The 23,224-nt window shown below is 40.7% G+C and overlaps 1 protein-coding gene across 1 annotated transcript in view; it reads left to right on the forward strand.

The window, feature by feature from the left end:
* Positions 1-1,060: 1,060 nt before the first annotated feature.
* The window catches only part of LOC311053295 (protein NLRC3-like), a gene marked incomplete at both ends in the record, with an annotated part of 32,350 nt that continues 10,186 nt past the window's right edge, over positions 1,061-23,224 (forward strand). Inside the window, 3 exons of the mRNA XM_084068756.1 lie at positions 1,061-1,316; positions 21,010-22,783; positions 23,179-23,224. The exon at positions 23,179-23,224 is cut by the window's right edge and continues 128 nt beyond it. Of these exons, the coding sequence (XP_083924882.1) occupies positions 1,061-1,316; positions 21,010-22,783; positions 23,179-23,224 (2,076 nt within the window). The remainder of the gene's footprint in view (positions 1,317-21,009; positions 22,784-23,178) is intronic.

Here is a 23,224-nt window from a genome sequence, read left to right on the forward strand (position 1 = left end):
TCAAACCTGGATGTTTTTATCTGAAATAGTCAAACAAAATAGTCAAACAGTTTGTCTTTTTGATTATGGCTTTTCTTCTCATTGAAATGTTACAATGTAAAGCTATTCACAACCATATTCCATATTGTCGCTGTCATGCAGAACCTTTTTAAAGTTTACAACAGTGTCACACAGAAGCAGCAAAAATAGCAGATATACAAGCTCAAGCTCGGTTTTATAAATACTGAACCAATGAAAAGTTAAAAAAAAAGACAGAAGACGAGCTTGTGTCTAAATAATAACTCAACATTCGCACCCAACATTCTTATTTTTGTTTCATTTATTTTTTTCCTTCTCTAAAGTCATCCAATGGTTGAAGAAGTATTCCAATTGTAAAAGAAAAGTGAAAGTAGCAGTAGGCCTTCTTCAATATAAAAATACTCTGTTACTAGTAAAAGGCATGTCTTTTACTTGAGAACATTTTTTTTTCCAAATGTGTTAAACTTAAAAAAATAAATAATAATCCAATCAACAAGCTCACACAACACGTTGTGAGCTTGTAGATGGCCTATTCTTTTTTATTTTATTCATGAAATGTGTTAGCTAAATGTTAATGTTTTATTCATTCATGAAAAAAAATTGCTAACCCTAACCCTTTGAAAACATTTTGAAATAATTTTAATAATGTAGGAAATTAAGGATATTTACTTGTGACCCATACAAATGGGTACGCAATCCAAAAATGGGCCCCGATCAACTGTGTGGGAAACAATACATGGACACTGGACAGAAACTATAAACATCCACACAAACCCTCAAGCAAAGGACACATCATACATTGTTATTATACAATTTGAAATGGGAGGAACTGCACATTTTTGCTGTCGAGCCAAGATCTTTTCTTGACAATGAGGTCGTCACTCAACTCTAGACTTTCTGTCTTTTATTAAATGTTCAATGCATTTGGGGATTTTCAAAAGTATTTAATAAATAAAATAAGAAAACATTGTCCGTCTGCTTTTTTCTGCAAAAGCTTTCCCAACAATAACAGGAAACAGAGAAGGCACTAGTATAGAGCCGTATGGGGTTTAAGTGGTTAACCTCGATCTCCACCCGAGCCTTTGCCTGGAGTCTGACTCTGGAGTCTGAACACCTGCTCCTCAATGCCGCTCAGCGCTGCCTAGCAGCCGGCGGCGCACCACTCCCTGCAGCGCCTTCACGACGCCATCGGGAGCTCGTCGTCGGGGCTCGGGTCTTGTCCCACGCCGGAGTCCACCTCCACCTGCTGCCCGCGCTGGTCCAGCTTGCCCTGGACCAGTGGACCAGTGGTTCTCAAAGTGGGGTCCTTGAGGGTTCCAGGCGTTCCCCAGCAAAATGACTGATAACCAAAATGGACCCTTATGGGGCTGTAACTCTGAGAGTGTACAAATGGAACCAAATGGATCGTTACGGGTCCATTTGGTTCCATTTGTACACTCTCAGAGTTATGGTGGTCCTTTTTATTTTATTTTTTTATCCCATCATTTTGTAACCTCTTTTTTTCACCAGGTGCCAATTTTCTAAGTGATCCTGGGCGCTACACTCCCCCCACCAGCCTAGGGAGTCCAGGGCCGAGCTCATGCCTCCTTCAATGCATGAGAGCCAACTGACCTTCTTGTCACCTGACGGGGGGGAGTTTCCCCGGTAGGACGTAGTGTGTGGAAGGAACACGTTATTCCAACCAGTTCCTTTCTCCTCCCTCAGGCGCCCCGGTGGAGGCGGTATAGTGACCAGGACTACTGCATGTTTTTGTGAGGGTATTAACTACCCTAGGAGACGCGGGGAGAACGTGCAAACTAGGCCCTTTCGCCAACCCCACCCAGGGTATGGGCGGTTATGGTGGTCCTTGGTCTAATGCAGGGGTTCTCAAAGTGGGGACCGGTTACACCCAGGGGTCCTTGAGATCAGCAGGTCCTCCAGCTCTAACTGCTGCAGCAGCAGAGAGCAGGGCAGGGACCAGGCTAGCGATGTCCTTTCTTTGTAGTCGCCGTAGTCCATTGGTCCTCAAACTGGGGGACGGGAACCCCAGGGGGGTCCCTAAATTATTTTGAGGGGTCCCCAGATGATTAGCTTAACGTGCAACATTGTTTTCTCACTCAACAGTAAACAAAACAACATACAGTATAAGAGTTTACAGGGTATCTGCACCAGGGCGGGAATTTCAGGGAGGCCACGAAGTCCATGGCCGTCACCCCTCAGTTTGGCCTTGTGCCCCTAAAGAAAATGCCCTGAGGCCTGCACAGTGGCCTTAATGCCCCAGCTGACTGGACCACTTTCTCCTCTGTCGCTTTCTTGGCAATATGTAGACACCAGTGTCTTTTGTTGAGATTCTGAATTCTTAACTTCCCATCTTTAAACCAATGTATTTATTTCACTGCAGTTAGTCTACATATTAAATATAAAATCCTCCTTAACCCTTTAAATTAATGTAATTCATTAAATAAATGACTTCTTTCAATGGACTAAAATCTTGTTTTAATTGATGGCCCTATCCTGCCCTGGCATTTGGCCTTGTGCCCTCAAAAAATGGACAACACCAAAACCCTAACACTAAAATGACAGCCCTGAATTCTGCACATTTCTAAAGTTACAGTTGAAGGACTTTTAAGACCTTTTTAATATCAAATAGGCTCTATGCACAGCAGCCATATTGGGAATGAATTGGGCCCCTTCCTTACTTCCTTCACAGGTGTTACCAATGATACTAATTAAGGCCCTGTTCCATTTAGTGTGGCATAGTGGTTGGCTTATTATATTCAAGGACCCCCATAACTCTGAGAGTGTACAAATGGAACCAAATGGACCCTTACAGGTCCATTTGGTTCCATTTGTACACTCTCAGAGTTACACACCCACCATAAGGGGCCATTTGGGAACCAAAATGGAGTGTTTCTAGTGAGCCAACATGCACAATATCAGCACCCTGACCAGAATGGAACAGAGCCTCATTAGTATAATTGGTAACACCTGTGAAGGAAGTAAGAAGAGGCCCAATTTCGTTCCAATATGGCTGCTGTGCATAGAGCCTATTGACCAAATTGTCAAATATTATGTAAGAAAGAGGCAAACATTGTAGGCAGATCTACAAGCTCACAACGCCTTGCGGTGAAAAAAGCTGGAGGACTAAAAAGCATAATCAAATACCTAAAGTCAATGGTAAACATAGCCCGATACTAAAGCCTGTACTACAGAAAAAAAAGAAGACAAAAGAAAGAAAGAAAAGAAAACACAGTCACAGTGTCCATACAGTGTGCCGCCCCAAGCTTTTGTCCACAGAGTCTTTATCCCATTATCACAGAATATCCACTTGATATCGCTACTGTGTCAACAGTGTAATCAGTATAATAACCACACCCTATACAGCAGGACTATTATAAACGCTTTTCAACATTCAAAGGAACCCTTATCAGAGAGAGAGAGAGAGAGAGAGAGAGAGAGAGAGAGAGAGAGAGAGAGAGAGGGGAGGAAGCAGGCAGTGGTGGAAGAAGTACTCAGATATTTTACTTTAAGTTAAAGTAGCAATACCACAATATATAAATACTCTGTTACAAGTAAAAGGCCTGTGTTCAAGATGTTACTAGAGTAAAAGTACAAAAGCATTGGCATCCAAATATACTTAAAGTACCAAAAGTAAAAGTACTAAAATGGTGCCACTATATATGTTTATGAATTGAATACCAAGGACCTCAATGGACGGACGGCCCTTTTAGACAAAGTGTTTTAACTGTACTTTTAAACTGTAATGTTTTTACATTCCTGCCTACCACAATATTCAATCAATGTTTGGCAGCACTATCATCAGTGAATTCATGTTTTTTGTTCCTTTGTTTGTTAACACATGATCTTTTCTATCGATATGTTGGATTCATTTTAATGTGTATTTTCAGACATTTAACCACTGTGGCTCTGTACTTGGTCTGCTCTTTTCCCCCTCTACGCCAATCTACACACTCACAAGCTGAACAGGGGTTCCGGGACCCTTAGGGGGTCCTCGGAGTCACTACAGGGGGTGAATACCAAGGACCTCAATGGACGGACGGCCCTTTTAGACAAAGTGTTTTTAGCGTTTTAGCGGAATTTTAGCGTATTTAGCGTTTAAAAAGGTCTGACAATACACATTAGCATGAATCCAACATGAATGAGTTAAAAGATAATGTGTGTCAAACAAGTCTATGAAACTATATATCTCTGCTGTCGGCAGAAACCAACTCCAAAATGTAAAATTTTCAGGAAATGACAAAAACAAAACAAAAAGTGGAGTTAGGAGGTTTTGTTCATCATTAATAAGAACAGCTGGATGGAACTCCAAGCTCACAATGAGGTTGGAGGTCAAAAGGGGGTGGAGCTTGGAGTCAGCAAAACCAGCTAACTCCACCCCCTTTGGTTGCTGGTTTAGCAGAACGTTTGAGGATCCAAGGAGTTAGCTGGTTTTGTCAGAAGTGCTTTTTAATACTTTTCATTGGTTCGATATTGTTTTAATCAACACACAGACGTAAATGGTGTTCAATAGCAATGATTTATGGAAAAACATGCAAAAGCGGAAAAATCTAGTTAGCTGGTTTCTGCCGGACAGCAACGATATGTCATCTATGTAAAAAGTTTAACCTGCAACACAATTTTATACAATATGTAGTGGGGTTCCCTGCTTCATCTCTCTCTCTCAGCTAGGGGTCCTTGACCTGAAAAAGATTGAAGTACCCTGATCTAGAGACTTTCTAGCATGTCCACTCCCAGCCCGTCAATCAGGGCCCTAGAAGACTCCGTTTTGCACGTTTAGCTGCATTTAGCTAACATCTTTCCCTCTTTGGCTCTTAATTATTTTCAGGAAACGACTTTATCGTAATATTGGTGAAACAAAGGATTCCACTCTAAGATCGTCTATTTTCATGATTTAGGAAATAGGTCTCTCTCTCTCTCTCTCTCTCTCTCTCTCTCTCTCTCTCTCTCTCTCTCTCTCTCTCTCTCTCTCTCTCTCTCACACACACACACACACACACACACACACACACACACACACACACACACACACACACACACACACACACACACACACACACACACTAAGATAAAAACGTCATTGTAATCGATCATTATTTTATCTATAGTAGATAAAATGTCATTCCATGGAAAAGGGTGTGTGTGTGTGTGTGTGTGTGCGCGTGCGTGCGTGCGTGCGTGCGTGTGCGCGCGCATGTGTGTTCACGTCTTAAGTGTTGACTTTTGGCGTTTGGTTCTCAGGAACACCGTCTTTAATCATGGTGTGATTGATAAGACTTTGATGATTTTGTTCTGCAGGGCTTTTATAGAGTCTGTACTTTGCCTTGCTGTCGTTAATATCATTCATTGCTGTCAGTAATATTGGCATTAGACAGAACACTTCCCTTAACCCATTAAGACCTGAGGCTGATTATTTTCTAAATCCCAACAGTTTTCTGAAAATCTTATGTAGCTATATCATGTTATGCCATACGCTCAAACTTGTTCATGTCAAGGACCCCTAAATTGATATGTATTTGGCCGCGGACCCCCATCTCAGAATATTTTGTTCCAGCAAACATTTGAGTTTAAAAAATGTAGCCTATATATTAAAATGTACATTCATTTGTAATTATATTCAATATCTTTTATAATGTTTTTAATATTTGCAACTGGTGAACATAGCCGATCTACAAGCTCACAAAGAGCTTGTAGATCGGCTACTTTCACTCATTTTGTGCGACACTCTTGAATGATGAAGTGGGGCATTAATTTATAAAAAACATAAAAAAAGTAGAATTATGGATGTATGAGGTTTCTGACCGACAGCAACTGTATGACAAGCTGTATAGCTTAAGCAAGTGGCGTCTATTAGAACGGAGAGCTGCCATCCCCTGTACACTGCGGGAGGCATGCGATAATCCGACAGACCTTTTCTCCGACTATGTAAGGATAATTCCTTTTAACAGGTCGTTCATGAAAGTCCTTGCGGTCTTGTTTCCAATGAGAACCTGTGAGCAATTAGGGGTTAAGAGTCTTGCTCAGGGACAAATTTCATTTCATCGACACATATGCTGACCTGGCCTGGAATCGAACCTGGGGCAACCAGGGCCTCTGGCTCCCTCGGCGGGCTCACTAACCATTCAGCTATGGCCGCCCCTATGTGGCATATGATGCTATGTGGCATCAGCGTGCGGTTAGGGTTAGGGTGCGGGTTTGGTTCGGGTTTAGTATTGAAACGTCGGAGCGCTGCGCTGTCGGAGGAATGCGCTGTCGGACTAACATACTGCACCCGTACACTGCATGCAGGCTCTTGACCTCGGCTCCGGCCAATGGTTAGCCCATTAAGATCGGAAAAGCATCTGTCATTTTAGATTTTAACCACTTTAACCATTATTTTATACTTTGGCTATTCAAAAATAGCAGATCTACAAGCTCAAATGAGCTTGTAGATCTGCTATTTTTGAAAAATCATAAACATTCGTAAATCAAATCTTTGCTTCTGGGGGTCCCTGGAACAAAATATTTTGAGATGGGGGTCTGCGGCCGAATACAATCATTTTGGGGGTCCTTGACATGAAACAGTTGGAAAACCACTGATATTGTAGCAACATCAAGTCAAAAAAAGAATTTAAATAAAATAAAAACTGTTAGGATTCAGAAGAAGTTTGTAGAATCAAATAATTGAGTAAAAAATGTTCTCTTTAAAAAATAAATATATATATATATTCAAAGATTTGCAATTATTATATTTTTGAATAGCCAAAGAAATCTAAAATGACAGAGATGCGTTCCCGGATTGAATGGGTCAAATGTCCCCGCAAGCGAAACGACAGATACAAATTCTCATACCTGCTCCCATTCATACCAGTTGACCAGCTGGGAGGATGGTTATGATGAGTGTGATGACTTTATCGACAATTGTTTTTAATTACAGTACAATAAAAAAAACACACCAAATGGGTGATGATGAGACACAAAAAAAGGCCGGGGCTTGTTTCCACTGCGGTCCATTATCCATTCAACCCTCAAACAACTGGACAAAACAACAAGAGCAAAGAAAAACACAATGATAGGGAAAATCTAAATAACTAGACCATACCCGGTCGGCGCAGCGCATCCGTGGGGGGATATGCGCACATGATCTGGCAACCCGGGAGGCAGTTCGTCCCATAGCTGGGCAGGCCCGTAACCATGGCGACATTGTTTGACACATAAACGCTAATAAGAAGCTGAGATTTGATGAAATTGAAAAACGGGCTTCACAGTTAAGTTCAGATGGTCAATGGCTGTGTGCAAAATCAGAGCAATTGGTCCAGCCAGTGAGGAGAACCGGGTAGCTGCACCTCCACTACAAACGCACAGAGGTTACTAGAATTATAGTAGGATATACAGAATTTACGATTCACGTCTGTCTGTCTGTCTGTCTGTCTGTCTGTCCTACAGAGACAAACCACACTGCCTGCCTGCCTAAAAAAACACAACGATAGAGAAAATCTAAATAATATATATAGAATTCACCATTCACGTACTTCTGTCTGTCTGTCTGTCTGTCTGTCTGTCTGTCTGTCTGTCTGTCTGTCTGTCTGTCTGTCTGTCTGTCTGTCTGTCTGTCTGTCTATCTTATCTGTCTGTCTGTCTGTCTGTCTGTCTGTCTGTCTGTCTGTCTGTCTGTCTGTCTGTCTGTCTTATCTGTCTTATCTGCCTGTCCGTCTGTCTGCCTGTATGTCCTACAGATACAAACACAACTCTTGGCATACTGTGGTGTATACTGTTAATGGTGTTGGTTTAAAACACTGTTCTGAATGATAATAAAATGCACTTTGCCCCCTCACTGCCAAGCAGTGTCAGGTAGCCTACTGTACGTCACCACAGCGTGACACACATTTACAGTACATAGAGAACACACTACAACACATCATAACAGACATTACAGTACACGGACACGCACAGTGAGGCAGCATTAAATGCTTCACTGTGACACAGCGTCGTAGAAACGACAGCACAACAGCGAAGGCAACCGTCTGGACTCCATTTTGACAAAACAGAAGAACTAAAACATCCAGCTTAATGTAAGGTATGTGTTTTATTCTTATCATAATGTGAATATGAATATGAATATGAATTATTATTATCATTATCATTATCATTATTATTATTATTACCCTTATTGTTATTATTATTAATATTATTATTATTACCCTTATTATTATTATTATTATTATTATTATTATTATTATTATTATTATTATTATTATTATTATTATTATTATATCACTTTCAGAATTTATTTTAAAATGTTATTAATTACCTTTAAGGCCATCTCTGGTCTGGCCCCTTCATACATCTCCGACCTACTCGAGCCATATAAACCAGAGAGCAATTTGAGGTCCTCAGACAAAGCTCTACTCGAAATCCCATTCTCCAATAAAAAAACAAAAGGTGATCGGGCCTTCGCCTTTAGAGCCCCGACTCTCTGGAATGCCCTTCCCTTAGAGATCAGGCTTGCAGAGTCTGTGCCCCGGTTCAAAGCCCTCCTGAAAACCCACTTATATAGAGTCGCTTTTATTACCTAAAGACTTTTACCCATTGTGTCCTACTGTATTGCTGCATAATTTCTTTTTTCTGTTTTTGCTTTTAATGTTTTCATATTTTTCTGCTCTCCTACCGTATGATGTATTTTATATTCTTCTTATTGTTATTTTCGAGCTGCGTTCGCTTCCAGCGTTCGCGCGTCTTACTTGTGTATTTTATATATGTGAAGCACTTTGTAACTTTGTTTCGAAAGGTGCTATATAAATAGAAATTATTATTATTATATACAACCACTTGGTTCACACAAACACACTTCTTGCTTTTGTTTTACTTCCCTGCCACTCGCTTGCTCGCTCACTCACTCGACAGCATTGCAAATGCGTGTGCAGAAATGCCACATTGGCAAAAAAAAGATTATTACCTTACTCCAGAGCTTTCGTGCCACTTGCGTGCATGCCGCTTATGCGCACATAGTTTCCGTACACTCCACTTCGCTTGAACGCAGTCATTTCCCACTAGCCTCCATAACATCTAGTTATATTCAACAATGAATCACATGTTTTACAATGTACAGAAATCATTTGAAAATAGCAGATCCACAAGCTCACAACGGGTCGCAAAGCATGAGGTTGTAAATCGGCTATTTTCAAATAGCCAAAGTATAAGGCTGAAGTGGTTGATGTTTTTTTCTTTTTATAATAATCAAAATATGCAAAGTAACTAGTAACTAGTTAATTAACAATTAATTGTAGTGGAATAAAAGTACAATATTTGCCTCTATGATGTATTGAGTATTGAAGTATTGAAAAATTGGACATACTCCAGTAACTTTAGTTTAGTTACTTTGCAGATTGTGATTATTATTACAAAACATACATTTACCACTTTCAGCCCTATACATTTCAGCCATTTGAAAATAGCCGATCTACAAAATCTGCAAGAGTTTGTAGATCTGCTATTTTCAAAATATTTTATATTTTTCACATTTTATATATTTTTTCCATTTGAAAACAAGTGGAATGGGACATTCTTTATAATGAGTACTTTCTACTTTTGGTACTTTAAGTACATTTTGATACCAATAATTTTGTACTTTTGTAAGTCAATTTTGAATTCCGGAGTATTTTTACATTGCAGTATTGATACTCTTACTTAAGTAGAACATTTGAGTAGTTTTCCACCACTGTGTGTGTGTGTGTGTGTGTGTGTGTGTGTGTGTGTGTGTGTGTGTGTGTGTGTGTGTGTGTGTGTGTGTGTGTGTGTGTGTGTGTGTGTGTGTGTGTGTGTGTGTCTACTTTCTACGTTGACAGGTATAATAAAGGCCAAAAGACAAGTGGGTGTGTGGAGAGAGAGGAGGAGGGAAATGACTAACAGCACATCCACAGACCAGAAGCTGTGTGTCTATGGAGAGTCACCGGTCTAAAGAACGGAGTCCTTGCATCAGCAATGAACCTGGACCTCCAAACACAAAGTATGTGAATCCTCTTGGACAATAAACACAGCACTAGAATATTACAGAGATCTCATGCATGATGTGCACATCTTAAAACAATAAGACATATCTTACTCAGCCTGAATTTTGTTTCACTCCATTATTCAGTTTGAAAGCGTGTTAAGTGTAAGTTGTGCAAGTAGCAAATGCACTGGCACACCTCTGTGCACCCATGGGCAGTGGTGAAAAAAGTACTCAAATTATTTACTTAAGTAAAAGTATCAATACTGCAATATAGGAATACTCTGTTAAAGTAAAAGTCCAGAATTCAAAATTCACTTGAGTAAAAGTACAAAAGTGTTGGCATCAAAAAGCAAAAGTACTAAAATGTTTGAAAATAGACTATGTATAAAATAGGCTAAATGGGTTAATGTATGTTTCATAATAATAATAATTGATATCTGAAAAGTAACTAGTAATTAAAGTTTTCAAATAATTGTAGTGGAGTAATTACAATATTTGGATCCGATATGTAGTGGAGTAGAAGTAAAAGTACTGGAAATTGGAAATACTCAAGTAAAGTACAGTATAAGTAAATGTACTTTCCACCACTGCCCATGGGCGTGTTGTTGGTCTTAAAATGGGGTGTGGTCAGGTGCATTGTTGGTGTATGTAAGGGGGAGTGAGAAAAGTCAGAAAGCGATTGTCCTTACATCCAAAACAAATAGGAAAGCAAGACCCGCCGCCTCTTTAGGACAGTGGTTCTCAAACTTTTTCGTGTCAAGGACCCCCCAATATGATATGTATTTGGCCGCGGACCCCCATCTTAAAATGTGTTGTTCCAGGGACCCCCATAAGCAAAGATTTGAGTTACAAATGTTTGCTTTAAAAAAAATATATATATATACAAAGATTTGCACAGGTTTTCACGATTTTCCAAACATAGCAGATCTACAAGCTCGAGCTTGTAGATCTGCTATTTTTGAATAGCCAAAGTACTAAGGGTTAAAGTGGTTCAAATTATTGTGACGCTGTATTAACACATTTTGCTGGGGACCCCCTGGAACCCCCCCAAGAACCCCTGGGGGTCCCCGGACCCCATTTTGACAGCCAATGCTTTAGGAGACCACAAGTAGGGTGGAGTCTGTTAATTCCAATGGGAGAGTAAACGTGAACACAGCTTCTGAACAATTCTTTATCCCCATGGAACCCCATGGAACTAAATATTACTAAATATTACTGTAGAATCGGCCTCAGGTCTTAACGGTTTAAGGAAAACTGAAAATACATTAGTATAAAGCCCTGAGGGATTCCGGTCAACCATATAGGGTTTAGGGACCAAGAGACATATGCAATGTTTTGTAAGACTGCTGAGATCTACCATCACCGTACAGTGAAAACCACCACTAAATGTATGTCTATACTTGTATAATGTGACGTAACAATAACACAATACAAACTTGAATTAACTGACTTTTTTCATTCACTGTATTGATTTTTTTTTTGTTTAATGATTCCAGAAGTCTTTACCACAGACGAGAGTCTCCAACACCCAGCTGTGTGTCTATGAAGAGTGACGGGTCTAGATGTCGTCCTCCTGACTTCAGTAATGAACCTGGACCTTCACACACAAAGTATGTCCAAAAGATATTCATAACACTGTAATCATGCTAAGGGCTGGTACACACTGCAAGACATTAGGTCCGATATTGCTGTCGCCGACATTTTTTGGCGCTCGCCGACAAAACCTCCCGACCTGACGCAGATCGGCCTTTGATCGGCGAGATAATGCTCTGTGTGTGTGAAAGGCTCTGCGACCCGATGTGGCCGCGATTCTCCGCTCTGTGTCGGCTTTCCGACCGTTTTCAGATATCTAAATTGTTAGATATTCATCTCTGTCTGGGACAGGACAACAGACAATATCATACACTATGAACGGAGCTGCGAGCACCTTGCAAGGAGATGCACGCTACAGCCAATGAGAGCACATTACAGCCACCGTGGCTATTAGGGGAGCGTCGCTGGACCTGACCACAACAAACAGTCCCTACCGCAATATTACCGTCCAGTCCTCTAATAAGTTAACATTATAAAACAAAATGAGAAAGTGAGCGAGCCTGGTGGGCTGTTTATTTTAGAGGAATTGTACAGAGAGAGAGAGAGAGAGAGAGAGAGAGAGAGAGAGAGAGAGAGAGAGAGAGAGAGAGAGAGAGAGAGAGAGAGAGAGACAGAGAGCGAGAGCGAGCGCTCTCTCTCTGTGTGTGTGTGTGTGTGTGTGTGTGTGTGTGTGTGTGTGTGTGTGTGTGTGTGTGTGTGTGTGTGTGTGTGTGTGTGTGTCGTTGTCTGTGTTGCCAGATTTTGCGAGAGAAATAAGCAACCAGGTTTGTGAAAACAAGCCCAACAAAAGCGACTATGAGCACTTTAAGCCTATATACAAATACATTGGATACTTGAAAATAGACGATCTACAAGCTCACGTTGTAGATAGGCTATTTTTAAAGAAGACATTTTGGGGGGGGGGGGGGGGGGTGGAATATTTACAAAATCCACACAGATCTTGAATGGGGGTCTATGGCACAACATGTTTTCAGAACGGGGAGTTCTGCGCCTCTGTGGACAATTAATTATTATTATAAATTTGGGGGTCCTTGCCATGCAAATGTTTGAGAACAACTGGTTCAAACAACATTAGGAAACAAGGCCAAAAAAACAACTACACTTTCAAGCAACTTTACAGAAAAACAATCCCAAAGTCGCTTATAATAAGCAGACATGGCACTGACCGCTTCTGCGCTCTTGACGAGCGAGCGAGAGAGAGAGCGAGAGAGGGGGGAGAGAGAGGGCCCGGGGGGAGAGGGAGAGGGAGAGAGGCATATCACGGGATACGTCGATTAAAATGAATTAGAATAAACACAAATGTATGTATTGGGTCTGACTCTGGAGATAGCATCCTAGTGAACTATCCTACAGTGTGTCAGCCCTTGTCGGGGATCAATCGTGTTGTGAAGACCACAACGATATTATGACAGCCGATTTCAAGAAATAAACTCCTGCAGTGTGTTATGCTTAACGATCAGATGACCCCCCGACCACTTTAAGGTCTTGCAGTGTGTACCAGCCCTAAATGACATGTGCAAATCACAAATAAATGATAGGGCTCTATCTTACACCTGTTGCCAAGCGGCAAAAAGCACAGGACAAGTGTGATTGATAGACTGACTGACTGACTGATTGACTGAACACTTTATTGAAAGTACATTCAAAAGGATAAAAACACAAAAAGCCAGAAGGCTTGTTTCCATTCTGGTCCTTGTGGGAAAGGGATGCAGGGGTCAAATTCACCACAATGTGAATACTAAGAATAAGATAACAGATTACAAGTATCTGCTGGTGTGTGTCTGGGACAGCTGGACAGCATGCATTGGTGATTGGTTAGTGGCTCATTGTTTAGGCCTGATATAAATCATGGCCAGAATGCACCGAATGTCACCATTTTGGAAAGAATTTACGGAGGAGCATTCACCTCTGTGACTCACACCTTCAGCGCTTATTGTTACCTGAACACCAGTAAAAGAATAAAACAAAAACTATGATTTTGAGTGCAGCAGCCATGCAAAGGAACCACATTTATCTAAACCCCATGGGAATGACACTCGTTCAGGAGACTGCAATGTCTGGTTGACTGAAACATTCATGTAGATACATGAAAACTGTTCATAAATCAATCCAAGATGTTTATTTAAACCAGGGGTGAGCAACCTTCTCACACACGTGATCTACTTAGATGTCTTGCAGCGTGTTTGTTTCTACCATCACCAGACAGTGACAACCATGATTGTATTTATGTCTGATACTTGTATAATGTGACCTAAAAAATACACAATCTCAAACAAAATGACATTGTAATTTACTGTACGTGATAATTGTAGATATATATATTTTTTTTATGATTCCAGAAGTCTTTACCACAGACGAGAGTCTCCAACACCCAGCTGTGTGTCTATGAAGAGTGACGGGTCTCACTGTCGTCCTCCTAACTTCAGTAATGAACCTGGACCTCCACACACAAAGTATGTGAATTCAAACAATATCCACAACACTGTAATCATGCTAAATTACATGTGCAAATCACAAAGAAATAAGATATATAGTCTAGGACCTGGCTAACATATGTATGCACTTAATTTTGGAGATATTATCTCAACTGTTCTTGGCTAATATGACCTCAAGGAACAATTTAGGAACTATGAGAAATTCTCTATCCGGGGCGAAATACTCGGAAATGACCACGCCCCTTTTAAAATGACCGCTACTTCAAACATGGCTCTATCTGTGTCCACCAAATGTGTCCCAGATATAACCTAGGGCATGCTCTGATGATGTAGCAAGGGTGCCCGAGCCAACAACCTTCGGGATCATCATAGTGGCCAAATCCAATATGGCCGCCACCTGAAAAAGGTTTTGGCTATGTTTGAACCTTGAGCTACAAATGCAAACTGGGTGTCTAAACCTTTTTTTTTTTACCATTAGAAACATGTTGGAATGCTTATCTTAATGATTTAATCTATCTAGAGGACTCTAATGTGCATATCACAAATATGGCCACTATATATGTTATGATATGAATTTTATTGAAACAATAGAATGATTTAGAGTACAACTCATTCCTAATTATACAGCTACTGTAGTACAGTATGTGCAACAATGCAGAGCATAAATGTAATCCTATCATAGGATGTATAGAATTTGAACAATATGTATTATTGTACATTGTACATAATTGTCTTAGTGTTACAACAGCAACAGAACTGATACATACATTCAGCATGTCAAAAGGCCATTACATCCCAGATTTTAGTACTTTGGGCTGGTATTGGGACTCCATGACTAAGACTTGGGAACCTTACTGGACCCGTCTTGCAGATGCCAGTAAAGCTTGCGCCATCCTCCTCCACCGTGGCTTCAAAAGTCATGTAGTGGACAAATTATGCGAAGCTGGAGTCCATTGGATATCCTCGATATAGAAATCTGTGATTCTAATTTAAACATAATATTGTTAAAATTCTATACACCTTTGACTAGTATGATATTATTTAATTTATACTGAGTATTGCTCTGCATATACTGTACTGGCTGTTGCTGTATAATTTGTGTTCAACTCATATTCTATTGTTTCAACATCTGTACACAGGTTGTTTCTTTTCTTCAGTTTGATCTTAACTCATTCCATAACTCAACTCTACACTCTGGATGAAACTTTATGTTACATAACATTTTTGATATAGGCCATATGTGTAATAAGCAAATCTGAGTGCTCTAGATGGCTTCAATCAATAATATGAGCATTCTAGTGAGTTTTTAATGTTCAAAAAATATAAAATAGACACCAAGTTGACAAAAATGAAGAAGATTAAGGGAAGTAAAACTAATTGTCAGATAGTCGCCATCTTTGAAATATGCAAAATAGAGGTCCAGCCACACCCAGTCATGAAGATAAGCATTCCAACATGTTTCTAATTGTCAAAAAACATGATTAAGACACCAAGTTTGCATTCATAGCTCATCTGGTTCAAAAGTTATAGACAAAACCTTTTTCAGGTGGCGGCCATATTGGATTTGGCCACTATGATGACCTGTAGGGTTGCTGTCTCGGGCACGGGTTTCAAACATGAGTATTCTGAACATTTCGAGCACCTCAGAAAATCTGTAGCTCCAACGGTTTAGAAGATAGTGCCATGTTGGAAGTGTGGTCATTTTAAAAAGGGCGTGGTCATTTTCGGGTGTTTCGCCCCGGATAGAGAATTTCTCATAGTTCCTAAGTTGTTCCCTGGGGTCATATTAGCCTAAAACAGTTGAGATATTCTCTCCTAAATTAAGTGCATACATATCTTAGCCAGGTCCTCTACTAATAGGGCTCTATCTTACACCTGTTGCCAAGCGGCACAAAGCACAGGACACGTGTGATTGATAGATTGATTGACTGACTGACTGACTGACTGACTGACTGACTGACTGACTGACTGACTGACTGACTGACTGACTGACTGACTTAATTGAACACCTTATTGAAAATAAATTCAAAAGGATAAAACACAAAAAAGCCAGAAGGCTTGTTTCCATTCTGGTCCTTTTGGGGAAGGGATGCAGGGGTCAAATTCACCACAATATGAATACTAAGAATAAGATAACAGAGTACAAGTATCTGCTGGTGTGTGTCTGCTGTCACAGCTGGACAACATGCAGGCTGGCATTAGTGATTGGTTAGTGGCTCATTGTTCAGGCCTAATAGAAATCATGGCCAGAATGCACCGAATGTCACCATTTTGGAAAGAATTTACGGAGGAGCATTCACCTCTGTGACTCACACCTTCAGCGCTTATTGTTACCTGAACACCAGTAAAAGAATAAAACAAAAACTATGATTTTGAGTGCAGCAGCCATGCAAAGGAACCACATTTATCTAAACCCCATGGGAATGACACTCGTTCAGGAGACTGCAATGTCTGGTTGACTGAAACATTCATGTAGATACATGAAAACTGTTCATAAATCAATCCAAGATGTTTATTTAAACCAGGGGTGAGCAACCTTCTCACACACGTGATCTACTTAGATGTCTTGCAGCGTGTTTGTTTCTACCATCACCAGACAGTGACAACCATGATTGTATTTATGTCTGATACTTGTATAATGTGACCTAAAAAATACACAATCTCAAACAAAATGACATTGTAATTTACTGTACGTGATAATTGTAGATATATATATATATATTTTTTATGATTCCAGAAGTCTTTACCACAGACGAGAGTCTCCAACACCCAGCTGTGTGTCTATGAAGAGTGACGGGTCTCACTGTCGTCCTCCTAACTTCAGTAATGAACCTGGACCTCCACACACAAAGTATGTGAATTCAAACAATATCCACAACACTGTAATCATGCTAAATTACATGTGCAAATCACAAAGAAATAAGATATATGGCTCTATCTTACACCTTTTGCCAAGCGGGCGGCACAAAGCACAGGACACGTGTGATTGATAGATTGATTGACCGACTGACTGACTGACTGACTGATTGATTGAACACTATATAATAATAATAAAAGCACAAAAAAGCCAGAAGGCTTGTTTCCATTCTGGTCCTTTTTGGGAAGGGATGCAGGGGTCAAATTCACCACAATATGAATACTAAGAATAAGATAACAGAGTACAAGTATCTGCTGGTGTGTCTGCTGGCACAGCTGGACAGCATGCATGCTGGCATTAGTGATTGGTTAGTGGCTCATTGTTCAGGCCTAATAGAAATCATGGCCAGAATGCACCAAATGTCACCATTTTGGAAATAATTTACAGAGAAGCATTTACCTCTGTGACTCACACCTTCAGTGCTTATTGTTACCTGAACATCAATAAAAGTATAAAACAAAAACTATGATTTTAAGTGCAGCAGCCATGCAAAGGAACCACATTTATCTAAACCCCACGGGAATGACACTCGTTCAGGAGACTGCAATGTAAATGGTAAATGTATATAGCGCTTTTATCCAAAGCGCTTTACATAGATTGTGCATTACATTCACCCATTCACACAACAATGGCGGAGGAAACCATGCAAGGCACCAACGTGCTCATCGGGAGCAATTAGGGGTTCAATATCTTGCTCAAGGACACTTCGACACTAACTCTGAGTGAGCCCGAGATAGAACTAGGAACCTTGCGGTTTCCATGTCACTCTACCTAACCACTCTACCCCTGAGCCACTGCTGCCCCTATATGTCTGTTTGACTGAAACATTCATGTAGATACATGAAAGCTGTTCTTAAATCAATTCAAAAGGTTTATTTAAACGAGGGGTGAGCAACCTTCTCACACACGTGATTTACTTAGATGTCATGATGCACCGTGTTTGTTTCTACCATCACCAGACAGTGAAAACCATGATTGTGTTTATGTCTGATACTTGTATAATGTGACGTAAAAATACACCATCTCAAACATGATCATTGTAGATGTATTTCTTTTTGTTTATGATTCCAGAAGTCTTTACCACAGACGAGAGTCTCCAACACCCAGCTGTGTGTCTATGAAGAGTGACGGGTCTAGATGTCGACCTCCTGACTTCAGTAATGAACCTGGACCTCCACACACAAAGTATGTGAATTCAAACAATATCCACAACACTGTAATCATGCTAAATTACATGTGCAAATCACAAAGAAATAAGATATAGGGCTTATCTTACACCTGTTGCCAAGCGGCACAAAGCACAGGACACGTGTGATTGATAGATTGACTGACTGACTGACTGACTGACTGACTGACTGACTGACTGACTGACTGATTGATTGATTGATTGATTGATTGATTGATTGATTGATTGATTGATTGATTGAACACTTTTTTGAAAATACATTCAAAAGGATAAAAGCACAAAAAAGCCAGAAGGCTTGTTTCCATTCTGGTCCTTTTGGGGAAGGGATGCAGGGGTCAAATTCACCACAATATGAATACTAAGAATAAGATAACAGATTACAAGTATCTGCTGGTGTGTGTCTGCTGGCACAGCTGGACAGCATGCATGCTGGCATTAGTGATTGGTTAGTGGCTCATTGTTCAGGCCTAATAGAAATCATGGCCAGAATGCACCAAATGTCACCATTTTGGAAATAATTTACAGAGAAGCATTCACCTATGTGACTCACACCTTCAGTGCTTATTGTTACCTGAACATCAATAAAAGAATAATACAAAAACTATGATTTTAAGTGCAGCAGCCATGCAAAGGAACCACATTTATATAAACCCCACGGGAATGACACTCGTTCAGGAGACTGCAATTTAGTTAGGGTTAGTCTAATGTGACACTCGGGAATTTGAACTGTGTTACCAGCTCAAGATTGTATTGGGTCCCTCGAAATCAAAACCAATATGCACTCCAACCTCAGAAACCTTGTCATCAAATTGGATCTGTCGATGCACCTCGACACACACATCATGTCAGCGACCTGTACATGTTTCTTCCACCTTAGAAACATTGCAAAGCTCAGGTCAGTTGTCTCACAAGCATTAGACCTGCTTATTCATGCCGTTGTATCCTCACGCCTGTACTATTGCAATTCCCTTTTCACCTGCCTTAGTTATTAAACAACCATGGATCGCCTCCAATTAATCCAAAATGCTGCTGCCAGACTGTTCTAAACTGGATCGCTCATAAAAGCACTTGGCTTATTTAAAATGAGATCCCTTTGCACTCAAATCATGATGACTTTTAAGAAGATATACAAATATACACTACTATGCAGCTTCAATGTACATGACAATATAAATTGTATTCATCTCATCCACAGAGAGAGGACAACACCTGGACTGAGGATGCCCAGTCAAACAACAAGTCGACAAAGTAAGATGAACAGAATTTGCTAATTCACATTTCATGTTACTAATTAACATTTAAAGTTAAAGGGATATTTCACTTTCAAAAACACTTTTGGTCATTGTATCATCTACTCAGGCTTATGTGAGCCCCCCAGACCGTTTTTAAGTTGCTTGATTCAGTATTTAAATATTTGATATTAATTTCATCAGACATGCCCCCTTCCTATACAAACCCATTATAACTTCAAACTCCATTTTTAACATGTTAGATTCATCAAAAACACCGTCCTTGGTTCTGGTGACTCACCCTGCCCTCCTAATACGCGAGGGGGCCATTTAATTTTTTTTTTATTAAAAATAAATGAAAAAAGTTATCGAAAAAACAGCCCCTCGCGTAAGCCTGAGTAGACGATAAAATGACCCAAAAAGTTTGTTTTTAAAGTGAAATATCCCTTTAACTGCTTAACCGCTTACACCCTATATGCTTCGCCGTGTGATGAATAACGAAAATATCTGATCTACATTGTAGATCAGCTATTTTAGCTATTTTAGAAAAACTTGAAAATGTTTTATTTTTTTATTTTTATGTTCAACATGCCCAAAAAAAGTGGTCTCTAACGCCAGACAACTGTTCTACAATCTTCAAATGCTAGAGACCCCTGAAAGATCTGCCCCCTGGAAGATCTTTAAAATATACATTTTGAATATACAATTCTGCTAAGCAGCTAGCTAGCTAGGCTTTGACTGATTTGATTTATAGTAGGAATTATTTATGTGACTGCAAAGACAGAAATGGTGACAAAATGGAACGGTGCAGTTAATCACAGATTTTAGGCTCTGTCAGAAGGGGGGCAAGATTTTGCGAAGAAGAAGAAGAAGAAGAAGAAGAAGAAGAAGAAGAAGAAGAAACACACCATCTGTGAGGAGGCCTTTGGGCCACATTCTTTCGCTTGAATCTCTTTGCCACGGACTGCCGGGCAAGCGTCTCTTCTAACCTGGAGAGGCCGTCCGGTATGGTCTTTCTCCAAGGATTTGCCAGGTGTCCAGGTCAACACCCAGGGCCTTCACGTCTCTCTTGCAGATGTCTTTGTAGCGTAGTTGAGGTCTGCCTATAGGACGTTTTCCATTAACTAATTCTCCTTAAAGGAGATTCCTGGGGATCCATCCATCATCCATCAACACTATTTGACCGAGCCAACTCATGCGTCTCTGTGAGAAAAAAGAAAAGGAGTCTACTTAGTGGCCCCAAGGCCTTCTTCAGGGTGTAACCCTCAGCAAACACGTTTCCCCTTATATAGATATGGTACGTACATACAGATGGCAAACACATGAGGAGGAAGTCAGACACAGATGAAAAATACAAAGTAACCACTAGATGGCTGTACACTATGGGTGAAATACTGTATATGAATGTAAAAACAAACATGAACGGGCATCCGTTTTATAATCTGCACATTTTCAGCACTTCTATTGTACTGTTAGACGGAAGCATTTGACAATTGTGTGAGCCAACAGTCTGTCTCGAGAGACTGCCAACATAGGGACACCAAGGTGAAGTTTTCACCTCTGTTTTACTTAATATTTTTTTCTGGAGGGCATTTAATACTGTGCTGGATTTAAAGTTATAAATGAATATGTTTAAAATAAAGTTATTAATTTTCTTATCATAGCACATGTCAGTCTGCAGGAGGATTTAAAGGATTACAGGATCAGTTTGAACAGTCTTGATCGTGTGACAGACGTCACTGAAGTGCCCTCCCTCAGCAGCATCTACACAGAGCTCTACATCACCTTGGAAGAGAGTGAAGGGGTTAATAACCAACATGAGGTGTGGCAGCTTGAGACAGTTTACAAGATGAAGACCATCCATGACACACCAATCAACTGCTGTGACATCTTTAAACCCCTCCTCCCTGACAGAAAGACACCCATTAGAAAAGTTCTGACAAAAGGCATCGCTGGCATTGGAAAAACATTCTCTGTGCGCAAGTTCACTCTGGACTGGGCAAAGGGTTTGGAAAATCAAGATGTAATTCTCCTGGTTCCCTTTTCTTTCCGGGAGCTGAACTTGGTCAGAGATGAGCAGTACAGTCTTCTCACACTGATCCATGTTTTCCACCCAACATTAAAGAGGGTCACAGCAGAGCAGCTCGCTGTCTGGAAACTTGGGTTCATCTTTGATGGTCTGGATGAAAGCAGGTTTCCACTGCAATTCAACAACAACAACATTGTTTCTGAGGTCACAGTGACATCATCAGTGGACGTGTTGTTGACAAACCTCATCAAGGGGAATCTGCTCCCCTCAGCTCTCCTGTGGATAACTACCAGACCTGCCGCAGCCAATCAGATCCCTCCTGCATGTATTGACATGGTGACAGAAGTACGAGGATTCACAGACCTCCAGAAAGAGGTGTACTTCAGGAAGAGATTCAGTGATGAGAAGCTGGCCAGCAGAATCATCTCACACCTGACGACGTCAAGGAGCCTCAGCATCATGTGCCACATCCCAGTCTTCTGTTGGATCACTGCTACCGTTCTGCAGGACATGCTGAGGACATACAAGACAGGACAGCTACCCAAGACCCTGACTCAGATGTACTGCCACTTCCTGTTGGTTCAGACAAAAAGGAAGAAGCAGAAGTATGATGATAAGGTGAATCAACAGCAGCTCATGGACACTGACAGGGAGGTTCTAATGAAGCTGGGCAGGCTGGCATTTGAACATCTGAAGAAAGGAAACATCATGTTCTACCAAGAAGACCTGGAAGAGTGTGGTCTTGATGTGAAAGAAGCCTCGCTCTACTCAGGAGTGTGCACAGAGATCCTCAAAAGAGAGAGTGTGCTTTTCCAGAGAACAGTTTACTCCTTTGTTCATCTGAGTATCCAGGAGTTTCTGGCTGCAGTATACCTGATCCACTGTATCACAGAGAGGACGATGATGGTATTGAAGACATTCCTGCAATTCTGGACCATGTCCGACCTGTGCCTGTCCTTCTTCCTGGAGAGAGCTGTTGAAAAAGCCCTGAAGAGTAAATCCGGCCACCTAGACCTCTTTGTCCGCTTCCTTCATGGCCTCTCACTGGAGTCCAACCAGAGTCTGTTAGGAGGCCTGCTGGGTCAGACAGAGAACAGTCCAGAGAGCATCCAGAGAGCCATCAACAACCTGAAGGAGATGACCACTAAATCTTACTCTCCTGAGAGAATTATCAACATCTTCCACTGTTTGATTGAGATGAACGACCACTCAGTACATCAGGAGATACAACAGTACATGAAGTCAGGGGACAGATCAAAGAAGCTGTCTTACGCCCAGTGTTCAGCTCTGGCCTATATGCTGCAGATGTCAGAGGAGGTTCTGGATAAGTTGGACCTGAACAGTTACAACACATCAGAGGGGGGGCGATACAGACTGGTCCCAGCCGTGAGGAACTGCAGAAAGGCTCGGTTAGTAGTCATGTGAATAGAGAACTCACTAGAACAGAGTCAATCTACCATCACACTTAACACTATAACTAGAAATAATGGTACATTTTGGTAATAGTAAGAGCTGCCTGTCTTGACAATCAACTTAATCAATTAGACTGATTCCATTCACTTACCATGCAACACAAATATCACATGAACAGACAATTACTGTACATGAACAGACAAGTCCAAACGCAAAAGAAATGCAACTTTCAATCTGTCTTCACTTCTCTGTTCTGGTTCCCTGTTCTTACCTACATCCTGTTAATGTCTGCATACATAGATAGAAGATCACTTAGTTAACTTCCTTGACAGTGAACTTGGTATAATCTCTTTTTATAATCTCTGATTTTACATTTAATTTTCAATTACAGACTTGTTGGCTGTAAACTCCAACAGACACACATTGAAGTTGTGGCT

The sequence above is a fragment of the Gymnoscopelus microlampas genome, assembly GCF_963454915.1.
Source record: "Gymnoscopelus microlampas genome assembly, chromosome: 10".
NCBI classification, from domain to species: domain Eukaryota; kingdom Metazoa; phylum Chordata; class Actinopteri; order Myctophiformes; family Myctophidae; genus Gymnoscopelus; species Gymnoscopelus microlampas.